A 20,111-nucleotide genomic window follows, 5' to 3' on the forward strand; every position below is an offset into this window, starting at 1 on the left:
ACGAGCTATGGAGAAGCGATGGTGGGCCTGGATTCTGATAAATGGCTCGAGGCCATAAAATCCGAGAGAGGATCCATGTATGAAAACAAAGTGTAGACTTTGGTAGAACGGCTCGATGGTCGTAAGGCTATTGAGTACAGATGGATTTTAAAAGGAAGACGGACAATGATGGTAAGTATCACCAATAAGAAAGCTCGACTTGTCGTTAAGATGTTTTCCGACAAGTTCAAGGAGTTGACTGCGATGAGACTTTCTCACTCGTAGCGATGCTAAGAGTCTGTTGGAATTATATTAGCGATTACTGCATTATTTATGAAATCTTGCAGATAGGATGTCAAAACATTGTTTCCTCGACATTTTTTTGAGGAAAGGTTGTATGTGATACAAACCGGAAGGTTTTGTTAATCCTGAAAGATGCTAATAAGTATGCAAAGCTCCAGCAATCCTTCTAGGGACTGGAGTAAGCATCTCGGAGTTGGAATGTATGCTTTGATGATGATCAAAGATTTTGGGTTTATACAAAGTTTATGAGAAACTTGTATTTCCAAAGAAGTGAGTGGGAGCACTATAGAATTTCTGATGAATATATGTTGTTGACATGTTGTTAATCAGAAATGATGTAGAATTTCTAGAAAGCATGTAGGGTTATTTGGAAAGTGTTTTTCAATGGAAAGCCTGGATTAAGCTACTTGAACATTGAGCATCAAGATCTATAAGGATGGATCAAAACGCTTAATGGTACTTTCAAATGAGCACATACCTTGACATGATCTTGAAGGTGTTCAAGATGGACCAGTCAAAGAAGGAGTTCTTGCCTGAGTTGTAAGGTATGAAGTTAAGAGTTAAAGCTCGACCACGGCAGAAGAAAGAGGAAGGACGAAGGTCGTCCCCTATGCTTTTGTCATAGGCTCTATACGGTATGCCATGCTGAGTACCACACCTGATGTGTGCCTTGCCACATATCTGGTAAGAGGGTACAATGGTAATCTAGGAGTAGATCACCAGATAGCGGTCTAAATTATCCTTAGAGGAATAAGGATATGTTTCTCGGTTATGGAGGTGATAAAGAGTTCGACGTAAAGAGTTACGTCGATGCAAGCTTAACACCTATCCGGATAACTCTGAGTAGAGATACCGGATACGTATAATGGAGCAACAATTTAGAATAGCTGCAAGTAGAACAGTTATTTGAAATGGCTCCAAATATAGAGTAGTAGCTGCATCTACAAGATGACATAGAGATTTGTGAAGTACATACGGATCTGAAAGATTCAGACCCGTTGACTATAACATCTCTCACAAGCATAACATGATCAAACCCAGAACTCATCGAGTGTTAATCACATGGTAATGTGAACTAGATTATTGACTCTAGTAAACACGTTGGGTGTTAGTCACATGGGGATGTGACCTTGAGTGTTAATCACATAGCGATGTGAACTGGATTGTTGACTCTAGTGCAAGTGGGAGACTGTTGGAAATATGCCCTAGAGGCAATAATAAATTAGTTATTATTATATTTCCTTATTCATGATAATCGTTTATTATCCATGCTAGAATTGTATTGATAGGAAACTCAGATGCATGTGTGGATACATAGACAACACCATGTCCCTAGTAAGCCTCTAGTTGACTAGCTCGTTGATCAATAGATGGTTACGGTTTCCTGACCATGGACATTGGATGTCATTGATAACGGGATCACATCATTAGGAGAATGATGTGATGGACAAGACCCAATCCTAAGCCTAGCACAAGATCATGTAGTTCGTATGCTAAAGCTTTTCTAATGTCAAGTATCATTTCCTTAGACCATGAGATTGTGCAACTCCCGGATACCGTAGGAGTGCTTTGGGTGTGCCAAACGTCACAACGTAACTGGGTGGCTATAAAGGTACACTACAGGTATCTCCGAAAGTGTCTGTTGGGTTGGCACGAATCGAGACTGGGATTTGTCACTCCGTGTAAACGGAGAGGTATCTCTGGGCCCACTCGGTAGGACATCATCATAATGTGCACAATGTGATCAAGGAGTTGATCACGAGATGATGTGTTACGGAACGAGTAAAGAGACTTGCCGGTAACGAGATTGAACAAGGTATCGGGATACCGACGATCGAATCTCGGGCAAGTATCGTACCGCTAGACAAAGGGAATTGTATACGGGATTGATTAAGTCCTTGACATCGTGGTTCATCCGATGAGATCATCGTGGAACATGTGGGAGCCAACATGGGTATCCAGATCCCGCTGTTGGTTATTGACCGGAGAGTCATCTCGGTCATGTCTGCATGTCTCCCGAACCCGTAGGGTCTACACACTTAAGGTTCGGTGACGCTAGGGTTGTAGGGATATGTATATGCAGTAACCCGAATGTTTTTCGGAGTCCCGGATGAGATCCCGGACGTCACGAGGAGTTCCGGAATGGTCCGGAGGTAAAGAATTATATATAGGAAGTGTTGTTTCGGCCATCGGGACAAGTTTCGGGGTCACCGGTATTGTACCGGGACCACCGGAAGGGTCCCGGGGGTCCACCGGGTGGGGCCACCTATCCCGGAGGGCCCCATGGGCTGAAGTGGGAAGGGACCCAGCCCAAAGTGGGCTGGGGCGCCACTTCCCCCTAGGGCCCATGCGCCTAAGGGTGGGGAAACCCTAGGGGAAGAGTCCTAAGAGGGGAAGGCACCCCTGGGTGCCTTGGGGGCGAGGGACTCCTCCCTTGGCCGCCGCCCCCCTAGGAGATTGGATCTCCTAGGGCCGCCCCCCCTTGGCCTCCCTATATATAGTGAGGGAAGGAGGGCCTCTCACCACGCGCCTTGGTGCCTCCCTCTCCCTCTCCAACACCTCCTCCTCCTCCATAGAGCTTAGCGAAGCCCTGCCGGAGTACTGCAGCTCCATCACCACCACGCCATCGTGCTGCTGTTGGAGCCATCTTCCTCAACCTCTCCTTCCCCCTTGCTGGATCAAGAAGGAGGAGACGTCGCTGCTCCGTACGTGTGTTGAACGCGGAGGTGCCGTCCGTTCGGCGCTAGGATCATCGGTGATTTGGATCACGACGAGTACGACTCCATCAACCCCGTTCTCTTGAACGCTTCCGCGCGCGATCTACAAGGGTATGTAGATCCACTCCTCCCTCGTTGCTAGATGACTCCATAGATAGATCTTGGTGACACGTAGGAAATTTTTTGAATTTATGCTACGTTCCCCAACAAATACCTCCATTGGGTCCGCGACACGCCCCATTAATCGATCCCACGACTTCTTTTGCATTAGACGCCACTATAATCGCATGGAGGTTAAGATCTTGCGCCAAAGCCAGTGCTTCCCTGCATGCTATTATCTCCAAGATGACAGGATCGTCTACTCCCCCAACGACTAGTGCTGAGCTCCCAAGGAAAACTCTGGCCGCATCTCGGCAAACTGCTGCAGCAGCTCCTCCCGCTCCTCTCAGGCATGCTGCGTCAACATGTATCTTTGCTACCCCTGTGGAGGAGCCTTAGGGCGCTGGTTGTTTGTTTGTCCCTGCCTTACAATCTGTGCTGTCACTGGTTTCCTGATAAGTTCAAGCTCCGTCAGATATCTTGCGATAAACCCTTGTATGGCATGTGGACTCTGAAAGATCCCCTCGTGGATAGCCTTGCGCCTAGTAGCCCAGATCCCATAATGTAACAGAAAGCTTGACAAAAAGCTCTTCCGATACAGCTTCCATTAGAGTGAAAAGCCACTGTTTTGCGCTCGGTTCCGAAACGAGTGCTATTTGTTGTGCTAACTCCTCATCCACCAATGCCCATGTACACCTTGACATCGTGCATTCGAGTAGGGAGTGTCTCCATGAGTCCTGAACCCCACACATACCGCACAAACTGCCGGTCGCCATATGCCGGGGTACTCTGACGTCATTTGTTGGTAAGGATTGTTTCGACAGCCTCCACAGAAACATTCGCACCTTCGCTGGGACTTGAACTCTCCATAGATATTTCCATGCCCCTTCTTCATTAGCAGTGCTCGATGCACTTGCTCTACCTTCGAGCCATTCCTCTCTCCGATGCCTCGTACTTACCAACATACGGTATGCGCTCTTTACTGCGAAGAGGCCGCTCCTTTCATGGCTCCAACTCCAGAAGTCTTCGACGTTACTTGTGCATAAAGGGATCCCAAGAACCAGCCTCGCATCCATTGGCAGAAAAGTGGCCAATACTTGCTGCCTATTCCATGTCCCTGAGGTGGTATCTATCATGTCAGAGACAAATTGCGATGGGTTGGTAGCGAGGCATCCACATGGTCTCATCATTTCATTGCGGGGTATCCAATTATCCTCCCATACCCTTGTGGTCTTGCCATCGCCTATCCTCCGAATCAGTCCCTGTTTTAGCGTGTCTTTCCCTTCAATTATGGCTTGCCACACTTGACTTGGATGGGTGCCGAGGGTGGCGTTCAGGAAAGACCCCTCAGGATAGTATATGCTCTTGAGCAAGCGTGCACTCAAACAATCAGGATGTTGCAGTATCCTCCAAGCCTGCCTAGCAAGCATTGCCAGGTTGAAAAGCTCAAAGTCCTTGAATCCTAGGCCCCCATGCCTTTTGGTTGAGTCATATCTTTCCATGAAACCCAGTGTGGCTTTCGTTTTCCTTCCTTGCTACCCCACCAAAACTTCCCGATCAGCTTGTTCAAATGTTCACATAAACCCCGCGGAAGCTTGAAGCAGGACATGGAGTATACTGGAACTGCTTGCGCTACTGATTTCACCAGAACCTCCTTCTCTGCTGCAGACATAGTGCTCTCTATCCAACCCTGGACTTTATTCCATAATCTGTCTTTTAGGTATTTGAAGGCGCCACTACAAATAAAGCCCAGCAGAACCGAGAAAATAAAGCCCAACAGCCCACGGCCGCGTCCTCCGCTCCGCCTGCTCCAACCCTCGCCGCCGCTCTACTGAACCCCCACCCCCTCCCCTCCCCTCCCGCCGCCCTAAACCCATCAAACTCCCCCCCTCCGACCGCGCCGCCTCTCACGCCGCCGCCCTCGCCCACTCCGCCTCCACCACTCCACCCCCCCTCCCATCCGCACCCCGCCGCGTCGCTCCCTCCGCTCCGCCGGCCTCCCCGACCGCGCCGTCGACCCGCCGCCGCCGTTCTTGGCTTCCCCACCCTGCCCGCGGGGACGAGATGAGCGACGACGTGATATGGCACTGCATCCGCCACAACCACTGCAGCTTCATGGCCAAGTGAGCGCCCACCCCGCCCGCCGCGGGCGGCGACGCCCTCCGCCCCCCTTCCCCGCGCTCTCCCCCGGGACTGATGAAAAAGTTTCCGCCTTTGTCTTTCTCAGGATCGAGACGGGGATATTCTGCCGGAACCCCTACAACGCCACCGGCATATGCAACCGGAGCTCCTGCCCGCTCGCCAACAGCCGCTACGCCACCATCCGGGACCACGACGGTATCTATATTTCTCTTCTCCTCTCCTCTCCTTCTAATTAGCCACCGGTTTTGCCCGATTGAGTTGGCCCCAGTGAGCGTTCAGTCACAATAGATAGTAAGTACTTGGTCAGTCAGTATGTTCCATCTTTCCCTTTTCACCGCAATTGATTTTCCAGCAAGGGCTCTTTCCATTGCCTTTGTTGTGAACGTTGACATGGCAAATTCAGTTATGTCCTGTCAGGGGGACAATCAAGTGTTCGGCGAGTCACTTAACTGATGGAATAGGCTGTAAGACCGAATCATGTGCTATATGAATGAATACTGCAAAAAAAGTTTTAATTAGAACAGTGGTTTAGTCAGAAACATGATGATTGAAGCAGCTATCCCTTCCATGCGTCATCACCTGTGTGATGTCAAAACATTGCTGTTTTACAAGCAGTAGTCATTGTGCTCTGCAGAGGCTAGAGTCACTTTTAACTGCTGGATGCTTCAGCTTGCCGCTGCTATAGATATCATGTCCTGCCAGTGATTACGAGTCGAACGACTAGTCTAGACTAGTCGCTCGACTAGTCTACGAGTCGCAGAGTGGATGTCGACTCATTTTCTCGTGTAGACTACAAATATGAGTCGAGCCGTGGATGGACTAGTCAACGACTAGTCTGGACTAGTCGACATATATGAGTCGAGCGACTCAAAAAAGAGAGCTGCCTCAGCTGGGACGAGGCGCCGCCAGCACCCACTGCCCTGCCACCGCCGCCGCCACCCACCGCAGGGACGGCGGATGGCGCAGCCAGGTGCGGCGGCCGGCCGGAGCTCGTGCTCAGGCGGCGGCCATGGCCGTGACCCGTAGGGGCACGCGGCCATGAGACGGGAGAGAAGGAAGAGAGAGAGAGGAGAGGAAAGGAGGAGGCATGGCGGTGGTCGGCGGGCTCGCCGGCGGCAGCGGCCGGGACCGGCAGAAGGCGGCAGGAGGCGCGGGTCGCGTGCGCGCGTGCTCTCGTCCGTGATGGCGCTGGCGGCGGCGATTGGAGAGGTCGGAAGCTAGGATTCCAGTGGCTGGGGGCTAAGTAGGCTGGCCATTTGGGCCCAAATGGGCCAGCTGGGGGGTGATGCGTGGTGCTGGGCTAGTATTTAGACAGTGGCTGGTCCTATTCCATACCCACTTGGGCCCAGAACACTGCATAGCTCAATGATTTAGACAGTGGCTGGTTTTATTGCATACTGTACTGTTAGTATATACTACATACTACCACTAGGTATTAGTAGCTGAGTACTACAGTACCATGTCGACTAGTCTAGCACTAGTCTAGACTAGTCTCGATTAGTCTATGAGTCTCTACCTCGGAACGACTCGTCGACTTGTCGACTCGTAAACCTTGTGGCCTGCATGCTTTAGTCGTTGTGCTCTTGGTTCTTCTTCGTAGGCAGCTATGCTTATCATCAGAAACACTTGGTGATGCTGTTCTTCTTTTTAACTTTGATCGCTCATGCAGGTGTATTCTACTTATACATGAAAACTGCTGAAAGGGCTCATCTGCCAAAAAAATTATGGGAGAGAGTCAAACTACCCAGGAACTATGAGAAGGCAATGGAAATCATCAACAAGCATCTTGTATGCATTTCTTACTGCTGTGCTTTGTCATTCCATTTGAACATGAGTCTAGTTAGCCTTATGACACCCCTTTTATTTCACCATGTAGGAATTTTGGCCCAAGCTACTTGTGCACAAGATCAAACAGCGCCTGACGAAAATGACTCAGTATCGGATAAGAATGAGGAGACTCCAACTTAAAGTGAGGTAAGCACTTATGGTGTTTTTACGCACACACACAACATACAGTTCGTGACAGTTATTTGTTCCTGAATTCTGGGTGTGACCTGATAGTAGTAAATGTGGATATATTGATTCCTGTTCAATTTTATCTGGGTGGCACTGTTCTGTTCGCTTTTCTTATGTGGTTTCCCAAAATGGTAGAATGTAAAAAAGAAAATACGTTCGAGATCGTTAAAGAGGAGATAGAATCTACAAAAGAAAAACTTTTGAGATCCTCACAGAGGACATAAATTAAGATCATTAGCAATGATCATGTGACAAGGCTTATTAGTTATGCTAAAGTTGCTACATGTTGAGCCCACAAACTTACTGGTAGATCCTCTTTGTTAAGGTTTACCCTGTGTATTATTTTGTGTGGCTCACTTTAGCAAACGTCGGCTGGAGTTAATGTAAGTTTGTTTGTCAGTTTAACCTCAGTTAGCGGACACCCTTTCCAGCTCTGGTGACTAGCCTGCACCAGCACATCACTTCAGTGTTTCATTATGTGAATCTGGTGTAATCCAACCTTATCTTGTCAAACCCTTTGGCCCCAAACCTAGCGTAGCCAACTCTAAAATGTTCCGTGCAGTCAATTGTGTGATTTCTTTTCCTTCTTCCACACACTTGACAGAGCAAGCTTTTGGGCCTGGTAGACGTGACGGCCTTAATTGCGAATAATGGTGACCTACAAAGTCAGACCATGCACTAAGAGCACATAAAAGAAAGAGAAATGCCTGGTCTGTGTAGGGAACAGGACCACTTCACTGTTCCAGTTTCAGTTTACAGTTTGCAGCTTATAACGTTTACAATTCCAGTTTCTGAGGTCTTGATGTCATATTTGGCTATGTGTTATGCTCTGCCATCAGATTGCTTGATTTTTGTATGGAAGGTACTAGGCATCGACCATATACTGGCAAACCTCCCCTCATGGCAGTCTCGCACCCCACCCCCTCCATTGCACTCGTCCCTTCTCCTCCAGCAGCCTCATCCTCTCGCTCTTCATCCTTCTGCTCCATAGTTGTTTTGCCGAAGGGTGGTGTCCTGCTCCTTTGCCTGTTTCCCCCCTACTCCCGCTCCACCGCGGCAGCAGTTATCAACGTCCCTCTGGTCACCAACCAGCCTTGCCAGCACTGCTCATCAGTCTCGCTGGTACAGCACCACCTCCACTCCATGCTTTCTCCTCTCCAGCTTCTTCCTTCCATCAATCAGGTGCCTTGGCCTGCGTAGCTTAGTAAGACTAAAGCCCAAACGTCTTCAAATTGGTTGTTTTCTACATTCAAAATATTAATAATGATATTATGTCGATTGCAAACCTGTTTGTGGCAGTACAGAAGAAACAAAGAAATTGACTATTGATGACTTGACTTGATGGTATGACATTTGTGCCATATGTAACCAGGTTATTCGCAAAAAAAAACATGTAACCAGGTTCAGTTACATGCTGATTCCATTTTTTTTTGCAAAAAAGTCACATGGTGATTCATCTTCTTGATGTCCATACTTTTACTGTTAATTTTTGACACAGAAAAAGCTGCTAACATATTCTTTTGCTCTTCAGAGAGAAGATAATGACAGTTCCCAGGAAGAAAACTCAGCGCGATCTCCGAAGATTGGAGAAAGCTGAAAAGGCTGCTCAACTAGATAAGGTTATTTTTTCTGATAATCTATATCACTTTACTATTATACATTGCCATGTTCTAACATCTTCCTTCTACTGGTCAGAGTATTGAAAGTGAGCTAAAGGAACGTTTGAGGAAAGGTGTTTATGGTGAAATATATAACTTCCCCTTCAAGCAGTTTGATACTATCCTTGACATGGAAAAGGATGAGTTGGCTCCTGAGATAGAAGAGGAAGAAGTAAGCACAGTACTGAGTATGAGAATTAAGCTAACTTTGCTATGTTCTTACTGCTCACAAGCTTTCCCATATATTGTGGATTTACTTGCCAATACAGGAAGGTGAGATAGAGTATGTTGAAGGTGATGATATCGAGATGGGTGACATGGATGATATGGAAGATTTTGAAGGCTTTGGTGATGAAGATGGTAAACATTTCCCTTGTTTCTGCTGATTTTAATTGGGCATGTTATAGAGTGCTCTGACTTGCAAAGATACTTCTCCTTTTTCTGTGTTCATTGGATAATGTAAAGAAGCTTTACTTTTTCTGAATTATGGCCCTTGAAAATTCATACTGATTTGTTTAATACGATTGCTATGTAGATATTCTCTTGGACAAAATTGTTACTCAGTATAGTAGTGCCAACTGCGAATCTAACCTCCATAAAAACATAAAATAATTGCAGATGATGGAGATGAAGATGATGATTTGGATGAGCCAGCAACAAAGAAGCCCAAGTTACCAGGCTCCGATTCAAGGTCAAAGATTGGGCGGAAGTCTACGAAGGTTATCACAGAGGTAAATTGACTGTTTCAGTACGAATATTCTTGATAGCATGATACACGACCGTGTCGCCTGAAAACATAGATAAAATAAAGCACATCTTATTGCCTTGATACTATTTGCTGCCCAACACATAAAGTAGTAGTGGCCTAGTGGGGATTCAGTATTATGCTTTCCTCTTTATTTACCTTGTCAAAAGTTGTATGGATTATCTCTTCATGGGAGAAGCTTTTTTCCCATAGAGCATGCATTTCGGGGCGTAATAATATAATATTAGGGTTTCTTTTCAAAACTGTTTCATTGTTGGGTAGGTTGTGTCTGAACTAGCACAAATTCCTGCTGGAGTATAATTTGTTTCTCTCCTTTCCGCAACAGGTGGAAGAAGACGAGGACAGGGGTAGCAGGCAAAGGACGCGAATGTGATTCACCGGGCGCGGCTTGAGTAGTATGCTCGGTGTTGATGATATGGTGTACGTTAGATAATTTTGCCTGTCTTCTCAAGATAATCTGTAGAATTCATATGTTGGTTATTTTGCGGCAAATATGGAAACTGACATGAGGTGTGACTTATAACAATGTTGTACCTGGAGCAGTGTTGAGCGTCTCTGATGAGAACAAGCTGCGGGGTATGTAAACTGTTAAGGTTAAGTTGTGTAATGGGATGCTTTTGAATTTACAATTACCCAAAAAATAACAAATCCAACTGTTTCAGATATTAGCCACGCTTAACAGCAAAACTGACAGATTGGGCCCATCTGTTGGTCTGAGTCGGCAAAAATGAAAGCCGCACAGACAGCGGCGTGCTTGGCATTTTGCCGAACACATAGAAGGCAAGGCAACGGGTGCCGGTGAAGCCATGGTCGGCAGGACCCAAGCCGTGGCCTGGTCGGCTTTCACCACGCGCGCGCTGGGTACTCGGCGGCGCGCGGCGAGCTTGACCGTAGCTCGTCCATGGCCGGCAGCAGGAGGCGCTGCAGGCGAGCCTGGGAAGAGGCAGCGACGTGGGGCTCTCACCAGCAGCTGAGGTCGTGGCTGGTGCTCTCACCGGCGCTCGCGTCCCTTCCAACAAGCCTCCCTTCCGCACGGGCTGCTCGGCTTCTCAGCGCTCGCATCCCTTCCAACGAGCCCGGGATGTTGCTAGACTCGAGGTGTACAGGCGTCCATGGCGAGCCCCAGCCGATGGGGGGCTGGCGGAAGTATGGCGCACGGGGAGTATGACAGGTGGGGCCCGTTCCACCTCAACACACTGTCCACATGTGCATGCCTAGTCAGCCTGACAGGTGGGCCAATCCTGTCGGTTTCTTGCTTAGTCGCTGCTCAATTTTGAATCAGTGGGATTTGTGATTCACTTGCCACACAAGTGGTGGTGATTTCGGAGAAGCGGCGGTAATTTAATACAATATCCTAGTCATAAATGTAGTGGTTTTAAGCAATTTACTCTCGGAAATCACAATAGACATGTATATCTAAACGGGGAGTTCGACCGAACTGAAATATTTTGCGGCAAAGTGGCAAAATTTTGAGAAATAACAGAGCAATCACAAAAAGATAAAAAGGTAAAAAACATTGGCGGGCCGAAAGATATCCCCTTCACTCATATTCCTCCTATCATCGGAGGCAGTTGAAAAGCATCCCCTCCTTTCCGGTGAGGCTGGCGAATTCGTGTACGGAAGCTCTCCCCCTTCCCCGAGGGTTCCGCTCCTCCTCACCTCTCTCGTCCCGCTCCGGCTGGCGATTACGTCCATGCGCATGACGCACGCCTTCCCAACTACACCCAAGACATGTTGATGATGTAAATGAATTGGTATGTTGTGTCATGTATATAGAACTTTGCCTATCAAATCATTGTTATATGCCCGCAGGCGATATGGCGTGTTAAATAGTAGGGTTTTCCCTACCAATATTTTACAAATCTATGGCGGGCTCCCAGACCTCAGACATTGCAGAATAGCACATTTCCGAAATGGGCAAACCGATCAAACTGTCTCGGAAAGGCATGAACCCAAAGTGGGTTGTAGAAGGAAATCACCATGGAATAACACAAATGTGCATACATGTGCTTGGCTCCCCCATCTTCCCATAGATGTGCATACTTATGCTTGTCTCTCTGCACTTAACCACTTAGATTTTAGGAAAAGTACATCTATTTCTATAATTTGGCACTCGTTATATCTTTTTTATTTACTCATTTGGCTTCTGATCTTTAATTCCTGGCTCCCGCCATTGCAAATGCACCAATCCGAGGGGACCAAAGGCTCGCCATGGAAAGACGCTTGAGATGATGATGCACAGCCGCTTGGCCATGCGTAGCCTTTTAATCCCTCCCCATCAATTGGGTGGCCTTAATTAGCGAGCTTTCTCCCTATCTCGATACGGGAGGGTTTCCTATTGCAGCCGCCGTCCCCTTGCCTCCGCCTGCCATCTTGGCGTTGATAGGTGGGGGGACCTCGTATATTCAAGAGTTCTGTATTCTTCGTCAACATCTAGTGATCATCGTTTTTTATCAGAATAAAATCACTCTCGTTCTTTTGGTGGTGTCATGAGATTAGAATGTTTTCTGTCTTTGCGGATCCGATTATTTGGATTTGGTGAGTTTATATTGGTGTGGTTTGATTATTTGTTGAGCTAAAGTCTTTCATCGACACCATGGTGAAGATATAGTGATCCGATGGCCCGCACTTCTAGGGGATCATCCCTGGCCCAAGTACGTTCATCGATCAAGGCTTTCCATCTTTTCAGACGGGCAACTCAGCGTGCTTTCAAAAACCATTATTGATAATGGTCAGGCCGATGAAAGAGTGGCAACATTATTGCTCAAGTCCAATTACAGCCTGTTTACCGAAGTCTTTGGAGTATTTCTTTGAGCAAATATTGATACTATGAAGAAGGCGTTTCCAAGAGATTTCATTGTAATTCTTCGTCAGAGTTCTTGGATCTTAGTTCCAAATCAGTGTATCTGTAATTATTATGAGTATGAATAAAATTACAGGTGTTTTCAAAAAAAAACCCTTAGTACACCCATGTGTGCTGCTTAACTATTAGCTGTCAGTGTCACCCATCCTTGCAGACGTACCAACACACGTTTCCTGCCATCTCGTCTCTCTATCATACACCAACGTACATGCACGGCTGCGTGCCAAACTCATCCCGAGTTCTTGGTCTAAAGCATGCAACCATTTGAATTAATGGACTGATGCCACATCTCACTCATGGAAGATTGTGGTTCCGTTCAGACTATTTTGTATATATATGGTGACTACCGAAGCAATCCCTCCCGATGGCTGATTTGCTACACTACTGATTCATGCCGTCGTCCTGCGTGTGCACGTTAGGTGGAGGTGTGGATTCTTGGTGTCATTCAAAGGACTATGTCATGGTGTATCTGGGCGTATCATCCGAGGACTTCTTTTTTTGAAAAACAACTTGAACTTTATTAATTAGTAATAATAGTTACATAGTCTATCAAGAGAGTTACAAGATTTTTGATGGGCTCCTCTATCCAATGGCTAGTCATGGAACATTTTGCTAATCTAGCAAGCTCATAAGTTATTTTATTCGCTTCCCTGTTACAATGTTTAAAATTGGTTTGAGGAAAATCACAGGCCATAAAAAAACAATCCTCAAAAATTGCAGCAGCCGCTCCCGCAGACTGTCCTCCATTATTCATTGTGTCAATGACCTTCATATTATCAGAATTGATAATTAGACGATTGCATTCCGTCTTTTGTGCCAACTGTAAGCCAAATCTGAGTGCTACCGCCTCCGCTGTCAGAGCATCCGCACAGTACTGAATCCTCCAGTTACCACCTACTATGAAGTTTCCTTTGTCATCTCTCATAACAGCACCCGCTGTGCCTCTTAGCTGATCATGATCAAAAGAAGCATCCACATTCAATTTAACAAACCCCCTAGGAGGTCTGCACCATCCTTCATTCTTTCTCTTTGCTTTAGGAGAGTGGGCATTTACATAGTTCGCTGTTATAGCCCTAATCCCCATCGAGGTCTGGGACGCCTCTTGAGACTTACCCTCATGGACTAGTTTCCGTCTATTCCACCATAAATACCAAGCAGCTATAGCGATTAGTTCCCCTGCATTCCGGGAGCCCAAGATGTGTAGTTAATGATCAGGCATAGGGAGTAAGAATTCAAGGACTGCCTCTCCTGCATGATCAATGACGCAAACTTTTTTCACCACTTCATACAACCCCAAATATTCCCACACTTCCTTTGCCTTCTGGCACAGAAATAATATATGTTTCGTGTCTTCTGGACCATCCAAACATGCTGGGCATATTGGCTGAGTTTTTATATGTCTGTTGGCCAATGTAACTCGACACGGTAGGGTCCCGTGGAGCGTCCACCAAATAAAATTTTTAACCTTTACCGGACAAGCTAACTTCCAGATCTTACCCCAAATAGGATTGACGTTACTTCTGCCCATGCCATTTGAGTATTCCAACTTCCTCCCATGTTGCTTATTCCATTCCTTCAAATAAGATGATTGTACAGTGAATAAACCATTTTTTGTATAGCTCCACGCAATAAATTCCGACATATTATGCATAGGTATCGGGATCGCTAGTACTCTACGGGCATCAATTGGCTACAAAGTTTGTCTCACCAACTCTTCATCCCAACCATTTGTGACTGGGTTAATAAGATCAGAAACTTTCGTCAGTAGATTCCCCCTTCTAGGTGTAATAATTTTCCTGTCTGCATAATTTGGGATCCATGCATCTCTCCATATGTCAATATTTTCTCCCGTTCCTACTCTCCATATATAGCCGTTCTTGAGAGAGTCCACTCCCGCCATAATGCTTTGCCAAGTAAAGGAGGCGCCCTTTTTTTAATACTGCGCTCATCAAATCACCTTCGGGGAAATACTTGGCTCTTAGGATTGTCGCACATAACGATTCATGATTATCCACGAGACACCACACTTGCTTCGCTAATAAAGCTAGGTTAAAACAGTGTATATCACGGAAACCCATTCCTCCTTGGTCTTTTGGAACACACAACTTCCACCATGCCATCCAGTGCATCCTTTTCTGATTGTCCTCGTCACCCCACCAAAATTGCGCCATCGCGTCTATGATTCCTTTGCAAATCTTTTTAGGAATTTGAAATACGGACATTGCATATGTTGGATAGCTTGAACAACAGACTTAAGCAAGATTTCCTTCCCACGCGCCGATAACAACTTTTCTTTCCAACCACTAATCTTCATAATAATACGATCAATCAAGAACTGAAAACAATCGCTTTTATCCATGCCCACATTGGCAGGTAATCCCAAATATTTATCATTAAGTGCCTCGGTCATAATATTTAGAATTGTACATATTTGCCTTTGTCCTCCACTTTCGTATTGGGACTAAAAAATATGCTGGATTTTTCGACACTCACCATCTGCCCCGAGGCGGCACAGTAAGAGTCCAGAACCGCTTTAAGGGCCTCAGCGTTCATTGCATTTTCTCGCACGAGGATCGAAGAATCATCCGCAAATAATAGATTGGAAACTGAGGGAGCTTCCCTGCTAACCTTTATGCCGGAGATACTTCCTCTCTCCTCCGCATTTGTTAAAAGGGCAGTCAGGCCCTCCGTACATAACATGAATAAGTAGGGGGAGAGGGGATCCCCCTGCCTTAGCCCTCTAGTGGGTTTGAAGCTATCAGTCTCATCTGCATTAAACCGAATCCTGTACTCCACATAGGACACACATTGCATAATCAAATTCACCAAGTTTTCTTTCAAACCCCGCTTCAACAAAATTGCTTTCAAGAAATACCACTCCACTCCGTCATAAGCTTTGTGCATGTCCAACTTGATTGCACAAAACCCTTCCCTCTCCATTCTTTTCTTTTTTTATTGTGTGGAAACACTCATATGCTACCAAAATATTATCTGTGATTAGTCTCCCAGGGACAAAAGCACTCTGAGTTGGGCTGATAATGTCTGACAAAATTAATTTGAGACGCGCTGCAATCATTTTTGAAATAATCTTATACACCACATTGCATAAACTAATAGGTCTAAATTGAGTAACCTTTTCTGGGGAGTTAACCTTTGGGATCATGACAATTGCAGTATCGTTCCATCCTGCCGGTATTGAACATGTATTCACCGCCTGGAGTACTTCTTTTGTCAGGTCCTCTCCCAATATAGGCCAAAATCTCTTATAAAAACTGGCGTGTAGACCATCTGGACCCGGCGCTTTTAAATCACCAATGTCAAACAAGGCTTTCTTAACTTCCACTATCGTATACGGGGCCATGAGTGCCCTATTCATCTCGTCTGTCAGTTTTCTTTTAACAAGATAGAGAACTCTCGGATGTGGTTGAGAGACTTCTGACGTGAAGAGTTTTGAAAAGTACCCTTTAATATAATCCATCATTTCCGCACCTTGCACCCAGACTCCATCGTCCCCAAGCAATTTTTTAATCTGGTTTCTTTTCTTTCTAGCCGTTGCCGCGTTATGGAAAAAAGAAGTCTTGCGATCCCCATGCAATAACCAATTTGCACGACTATGTTGTACCCAATAAATCTACTCTTGTTCCAGCAAATTTTCGATGAGAACCAAAATCTCCTTTTGTCATGCTTGGGAATCCACAGTCATAGGGCCTCTTCGTAGTTTTTCCAACTCTTTTTTGAGCTTTTTTATTCTCTGCTTTGGGCCTCTCAAAACCTCACGATCCCAAATGTACAAATCTAATTGAATCGCACGAGTACGATCATCGAGCTTTGGCCCAATACCCATCATCTTTGCCTTTTCCCATGTTGTACGAACAATTTCATCAACCGTTTCCTCCTTGATCCATCGAGCTTCAAGTTGTTTTACTCGTCCCCTTGGGGCGTTAAAAATATTTCCATCAAAATATTCCGTATCCAGTACGAGTGGACGGTGATCAGAATGAACGTGTTCCTCATTAATTATCGCGGCCCGAGGGAATTTATTCACCCATTCCACATTGCACACCGCACGGTCCAGCCTATCTCTAGTATCGCCTCTCCTCCAAGTGAATGGGTCACCAATACAACCCATATCCTCGAGGCCACACTCCCCTAAACAATTACGAAAATCTCTCATCATAGCATTTGGTCTTACATTTCCGCCCTCTTTTTCTGATGAGAGTAAAATTTCATTAAAATCCCCTAAGATCACCCAGGGATGATGACCCAGACTATGTAAATTCCTAATATTATCCCACGATAACTTACGATCACTCAAAACCAGATGACCATAAAAACCCGTGAACCGCCAATGTACATCATCATTCATAAAAAGAATGTCAATAAAATGAGACGACACATAATTCGAAACAACTTTATTCAACTTATTATAGTACAAGACTAGGCCACCGGCCCGACCATCACTCTCCACTACAATCATCGAATCAAAAGATAAATAACAACACAACTCATCGGCTTTACATTTATTCAAGTGTGACTCCGAGAGAAAAATCAAATCAGCCTTGGTACGCTGCTGGAGCTCCAAGAGCTCACGAACTGCCATGGGGGAGAGCATACCGCGATAGTTCCATCCTAGGATTCTCATTTGGCCCGGCGGTCCTCCTCCTAGGAGGCCGCCGATGCGCCATCATCTCCAACCGACTCCCTCCTCTGTTGCATGTATGCCTCCTCCTCCTCTGTTTCCTTTGCTACATGTGTGACTATACCATCCCCATCCCTCATAGTGTCAACTCTACCCATACAGACTCTTTTAGAAGAAACACTCATCTCACCATACAACACACGTTCATAGCTATCCATTTCCCTCTCAAAAGAAATTTTTTGGTCACTCCCTGTTGGTGGTACCCCAAAAGGATTACCCCTCTTTTCCCCTATGATCTCTTTTCGAGCACTCTCAGCTTTCTCTTCCCCTCCCTTATTTTTACCTTTCCTCTCCTTTCTTTTTGCGTGGCCCTACATAGGATTCTTTTTAGCAGCAAAAGTAAACATTGCAGAGTCCTTGCCCGTAGCTGGGTTAGCTAGCCTTGCAGCCACAGCTCCTGTAAGTGCCTCCAGCACCCCAGGCTGAAACAAAACCTGATTTTGCGTGTTAAAAATGCCAGCCGCTTCCGAAACGGCATTTGCTGCACCCATCGAGTGGATCCCCTGACCCTCCTGGCCAGCAGGACACTCCAGATGGACAGGAGCAGCAACCATCACTTGATAAGTTGGGGGAGCTCCCGGGTGCACATGGCCCTCCTGGCCTTGGTGCAAAGGTAGTGCAGGGGTAGCCATGCGTACAACCTGACCCTCCTGACCAGGGCCATCACCCTGCTTGGGATGTAGGGACGCCCCATGGTGTCGGCCCTCCTGGCCAAGTTGCAGCACCGCCCTGATGGGCTCACTCCTAGCCGCCAGTCCTTGGCCTCCTGGCCAAGGCTAGCGTGCTGAAGTGATCTGTGATCTGGGTCCGCCTGACCCGAAACAGCTCCAACGGGCGCAGGCAACGAAGGCACCTGCCCCGGCCCTCCTGGCCTAGCGAGTGGTCTCCCTGAACTGGTCCTCCAGCTGCGAGGATAACCGAAGTCGAAGATGACACTTCACCTTTTTCTTTCACAGTGAGGTCATTTACATCCTTAGTGACTTTGACCACCATACCTTCAGTAGCCTTGGAGGAATTTTTGTTGCTATATCCTGTGTACAAAAGATTTCTTCTACTAGATGCATTGCCTTTCCAGTAGGCCTCTACATTGAGGTTCTTTTTCAATAACAGCTACTCTATTCACTTTAGGAATCCTACAGAACCTTTCTGACATATGACCTACAAGCCCACAACACTCACAATATGATGGCAACTTTTCATAGCGAACATCAAATTGAAGTTCTTTTTTGCTGCCTAAGGGAGTGAACTCTGAAGGAAATATGCCCTAGAGGCAATAATAAAGTTATTATTTTATTTCCTTATATCATGATAAATGTTTATTATTCATGTTAGAATTGTATTATCCGGAAACATAATACTTGTGTGAATACATAGACAAACTAAAATGTCACTAGTATGCCTCTACTTGACTAGCTTGTTAATCAAAGATGGTTATGTTTCCTAACCATAGACATGTGTTATCATTTGATTAACGGGATCACATTATTAGGAGAATGATGTGATTGACATGACCCATTCCATTAGCTTAGCACCCGATCGTTTAGTATGTTGCTATTGCTTTCTTCATAAGTTATACATGTTCCTATGACTATGAGATTATGCAACTCCCGTTTGCCGGAGGAACACTTTGTGTGCTACCAAACGTCACAACGTAACTGGGTGATTATAAAGGAGCTCTACAGGTGTCTCCAAAGGTAAATGTTGGGTTGGTGTATTTCAAGATTAGGATTTGTCACTCCGATTGTCGGAGAGGTATCTCTGGGCCCTCTCGGTAATGCACATCACATAAGCCTTGCAAGCATTGCAACTAATGAGTTAGTTGCGAGATGATGTATTACGAAATGAGTAAAGAGACTTGCCGGTAACGAGATTGAACTAGGTATTGAGATACCGACGATCGAATCTCGGGCAAGTAACATACCGATGACAAAGGGAACAACGTATGTTGTTATGCGGTCTGACCGATAAAGATCTTCGTAGAATATGTGGGAGCCAATATGAGCATCTAGGTTCCGCTATTGGTTATTGACCGGAGACATGTCTCGGTCATGTCTACATTGTTCTCGAACCCGTAGGGTCCGCACGCTTAAGGTTTCGATGACGGTTATATTATGAGTTTATGAGTTTTGATGTACCGAAGTTAGTTCGGAGTCCTGGATGTGATCACGGACATGACGAGGAGTCTCGAAATGGTCGAGACATAAAGATTGATATATTGGACGGCTATATTCGGACACCAGAAGTGTTCCGGGTGATTTCGGAGAAAACCGGAGTGCCGGAGGGTTACCGGAACCCCCCGGGAGAAGTAATGGGCCATATGGGCCTTAGTGGAGAGAGAGAGGAGCAGCCAGGGTGGGCCGCGCGCCTCCTCCCCCCTGGTCCGAATTGGACTAGGAGAGGGGGGGCGGCACCCCCCTTTCCTTCTCTCTCCCCCTTCCTTTCCCCCTCCTAGTAGGAGTAGGAAAGAGGGGAGTCCTACTCCTACTAGGAGGAGGACTCGTCCTCCTTGGCGCGCCATAGGGCCGGCCGGGCTCCTCCCCTTGATCCTTTATATACGGGGGCAGGGGGCACTGAGGGAGTCCTGGATTAGGGGGTGTTCGGGTAGCCGGACTATACCTTCAGCCGGACTCCCGGACTATGAAGATACAAGATTGAAGACTTCGTCCCGTGTCCGGATGGGACTTTCCTTGGCGTGGAAGGCAAGCTTGGCGATGCAGATATTCAAGATCTCCTACCATTGTAACCGACTCTATGTAACCCTAACCCTATCCGGTGTCTATATAAACCGGAGGGTTTTAGTCCGTAGGACAACTTCATCAACTCCATAGACAACAATCATACCATAGGCTAGCTTCTAGGGTTTAGCCTC

General features: G+C 46.4%; 1 protein-coding gene and 1 pseudogene across 1 annotated transcript; one reads left to right on the forward strand and one right to left on the reverse strand.

Annotated features, from left to right (window-relative positions):
• Nucleotides 1–4,950: 4,950 nt before the first annotated feature.
• On the forward strand, nt 4,951–10,345 carry LOC125523289 (uncharacterized). Its single transcript, XM_048688339.1, has 9 exons — nt 4,951–5,221; nt 5,326–5,435; nt 6,910–7,028; nt 7,117–7,214; nt 8,788–8,875; nt 8,952–9,086; nt 9,184–9,274; nt 9,533–9,645; nt 10,006–10,345. Exons 1-9 carry the CDS (start codon nt 5,163–5,165, stop codon nt 10,051–10,053), a joined length of 861 nt encoding a protein of 286 aa, XP_048544296.1. The 5' UTR covers nt 4,951–5,162; the 3' UTR covers nt 10,054–10,345.
• Nucleotides 10,346–17,181: 6,836 nt separating this feature from the next.
• LOC147962075 (uncharacterized) lies at nt 17,182–17,874 on the reverse strand (annotated as a pseudogene).
• Between the last annotated feature and the right edge of the window lie 2,237 nt (nt 17,875–20,111).

Source organism: Triticum urartu, chromosome 7A, assembly GCF_056163025.1.
Source record: "Triticum urartu cultivar PI428250 chromosome 7A, HENAU_Tu73, whole genome shotgun sequence".
Classification (NCBI taxonomy): domain Eukaryota; kingdom Viridiplantae; phylum Streptophyta; class Magnoliopsida; order Poales; family Poaceae; genus Triticum; species Triticum urartu.

What these genes read in the sequence shown, in the direction of transcription:
- LOC125523289 (XM_048688339.1), top strand. Translation starts at nt 5,163, where the DNA reads ATGAGCGACGACGTGATATGGCACTGCATCCGCCACAACCACTGCAGC. An exon ending in AGGCTGCTCAACTAGATAAG is followed by an intron (nt 8,876 to 8,951) that starts GTTATTTTTTCT and finishes TCTACTGGTCAG; the next exon opens with AGTATTGAAAGTGAGCTAAA. An exon ending in AGGCTTTGGTGATGAAGATG is followed by an intron (nt 9,275 to 9,532) that starts GTAAACATTTCC and finishes AAATAATTGCAG; the next exon opens with ATGATGGAGATGAAGATGAT.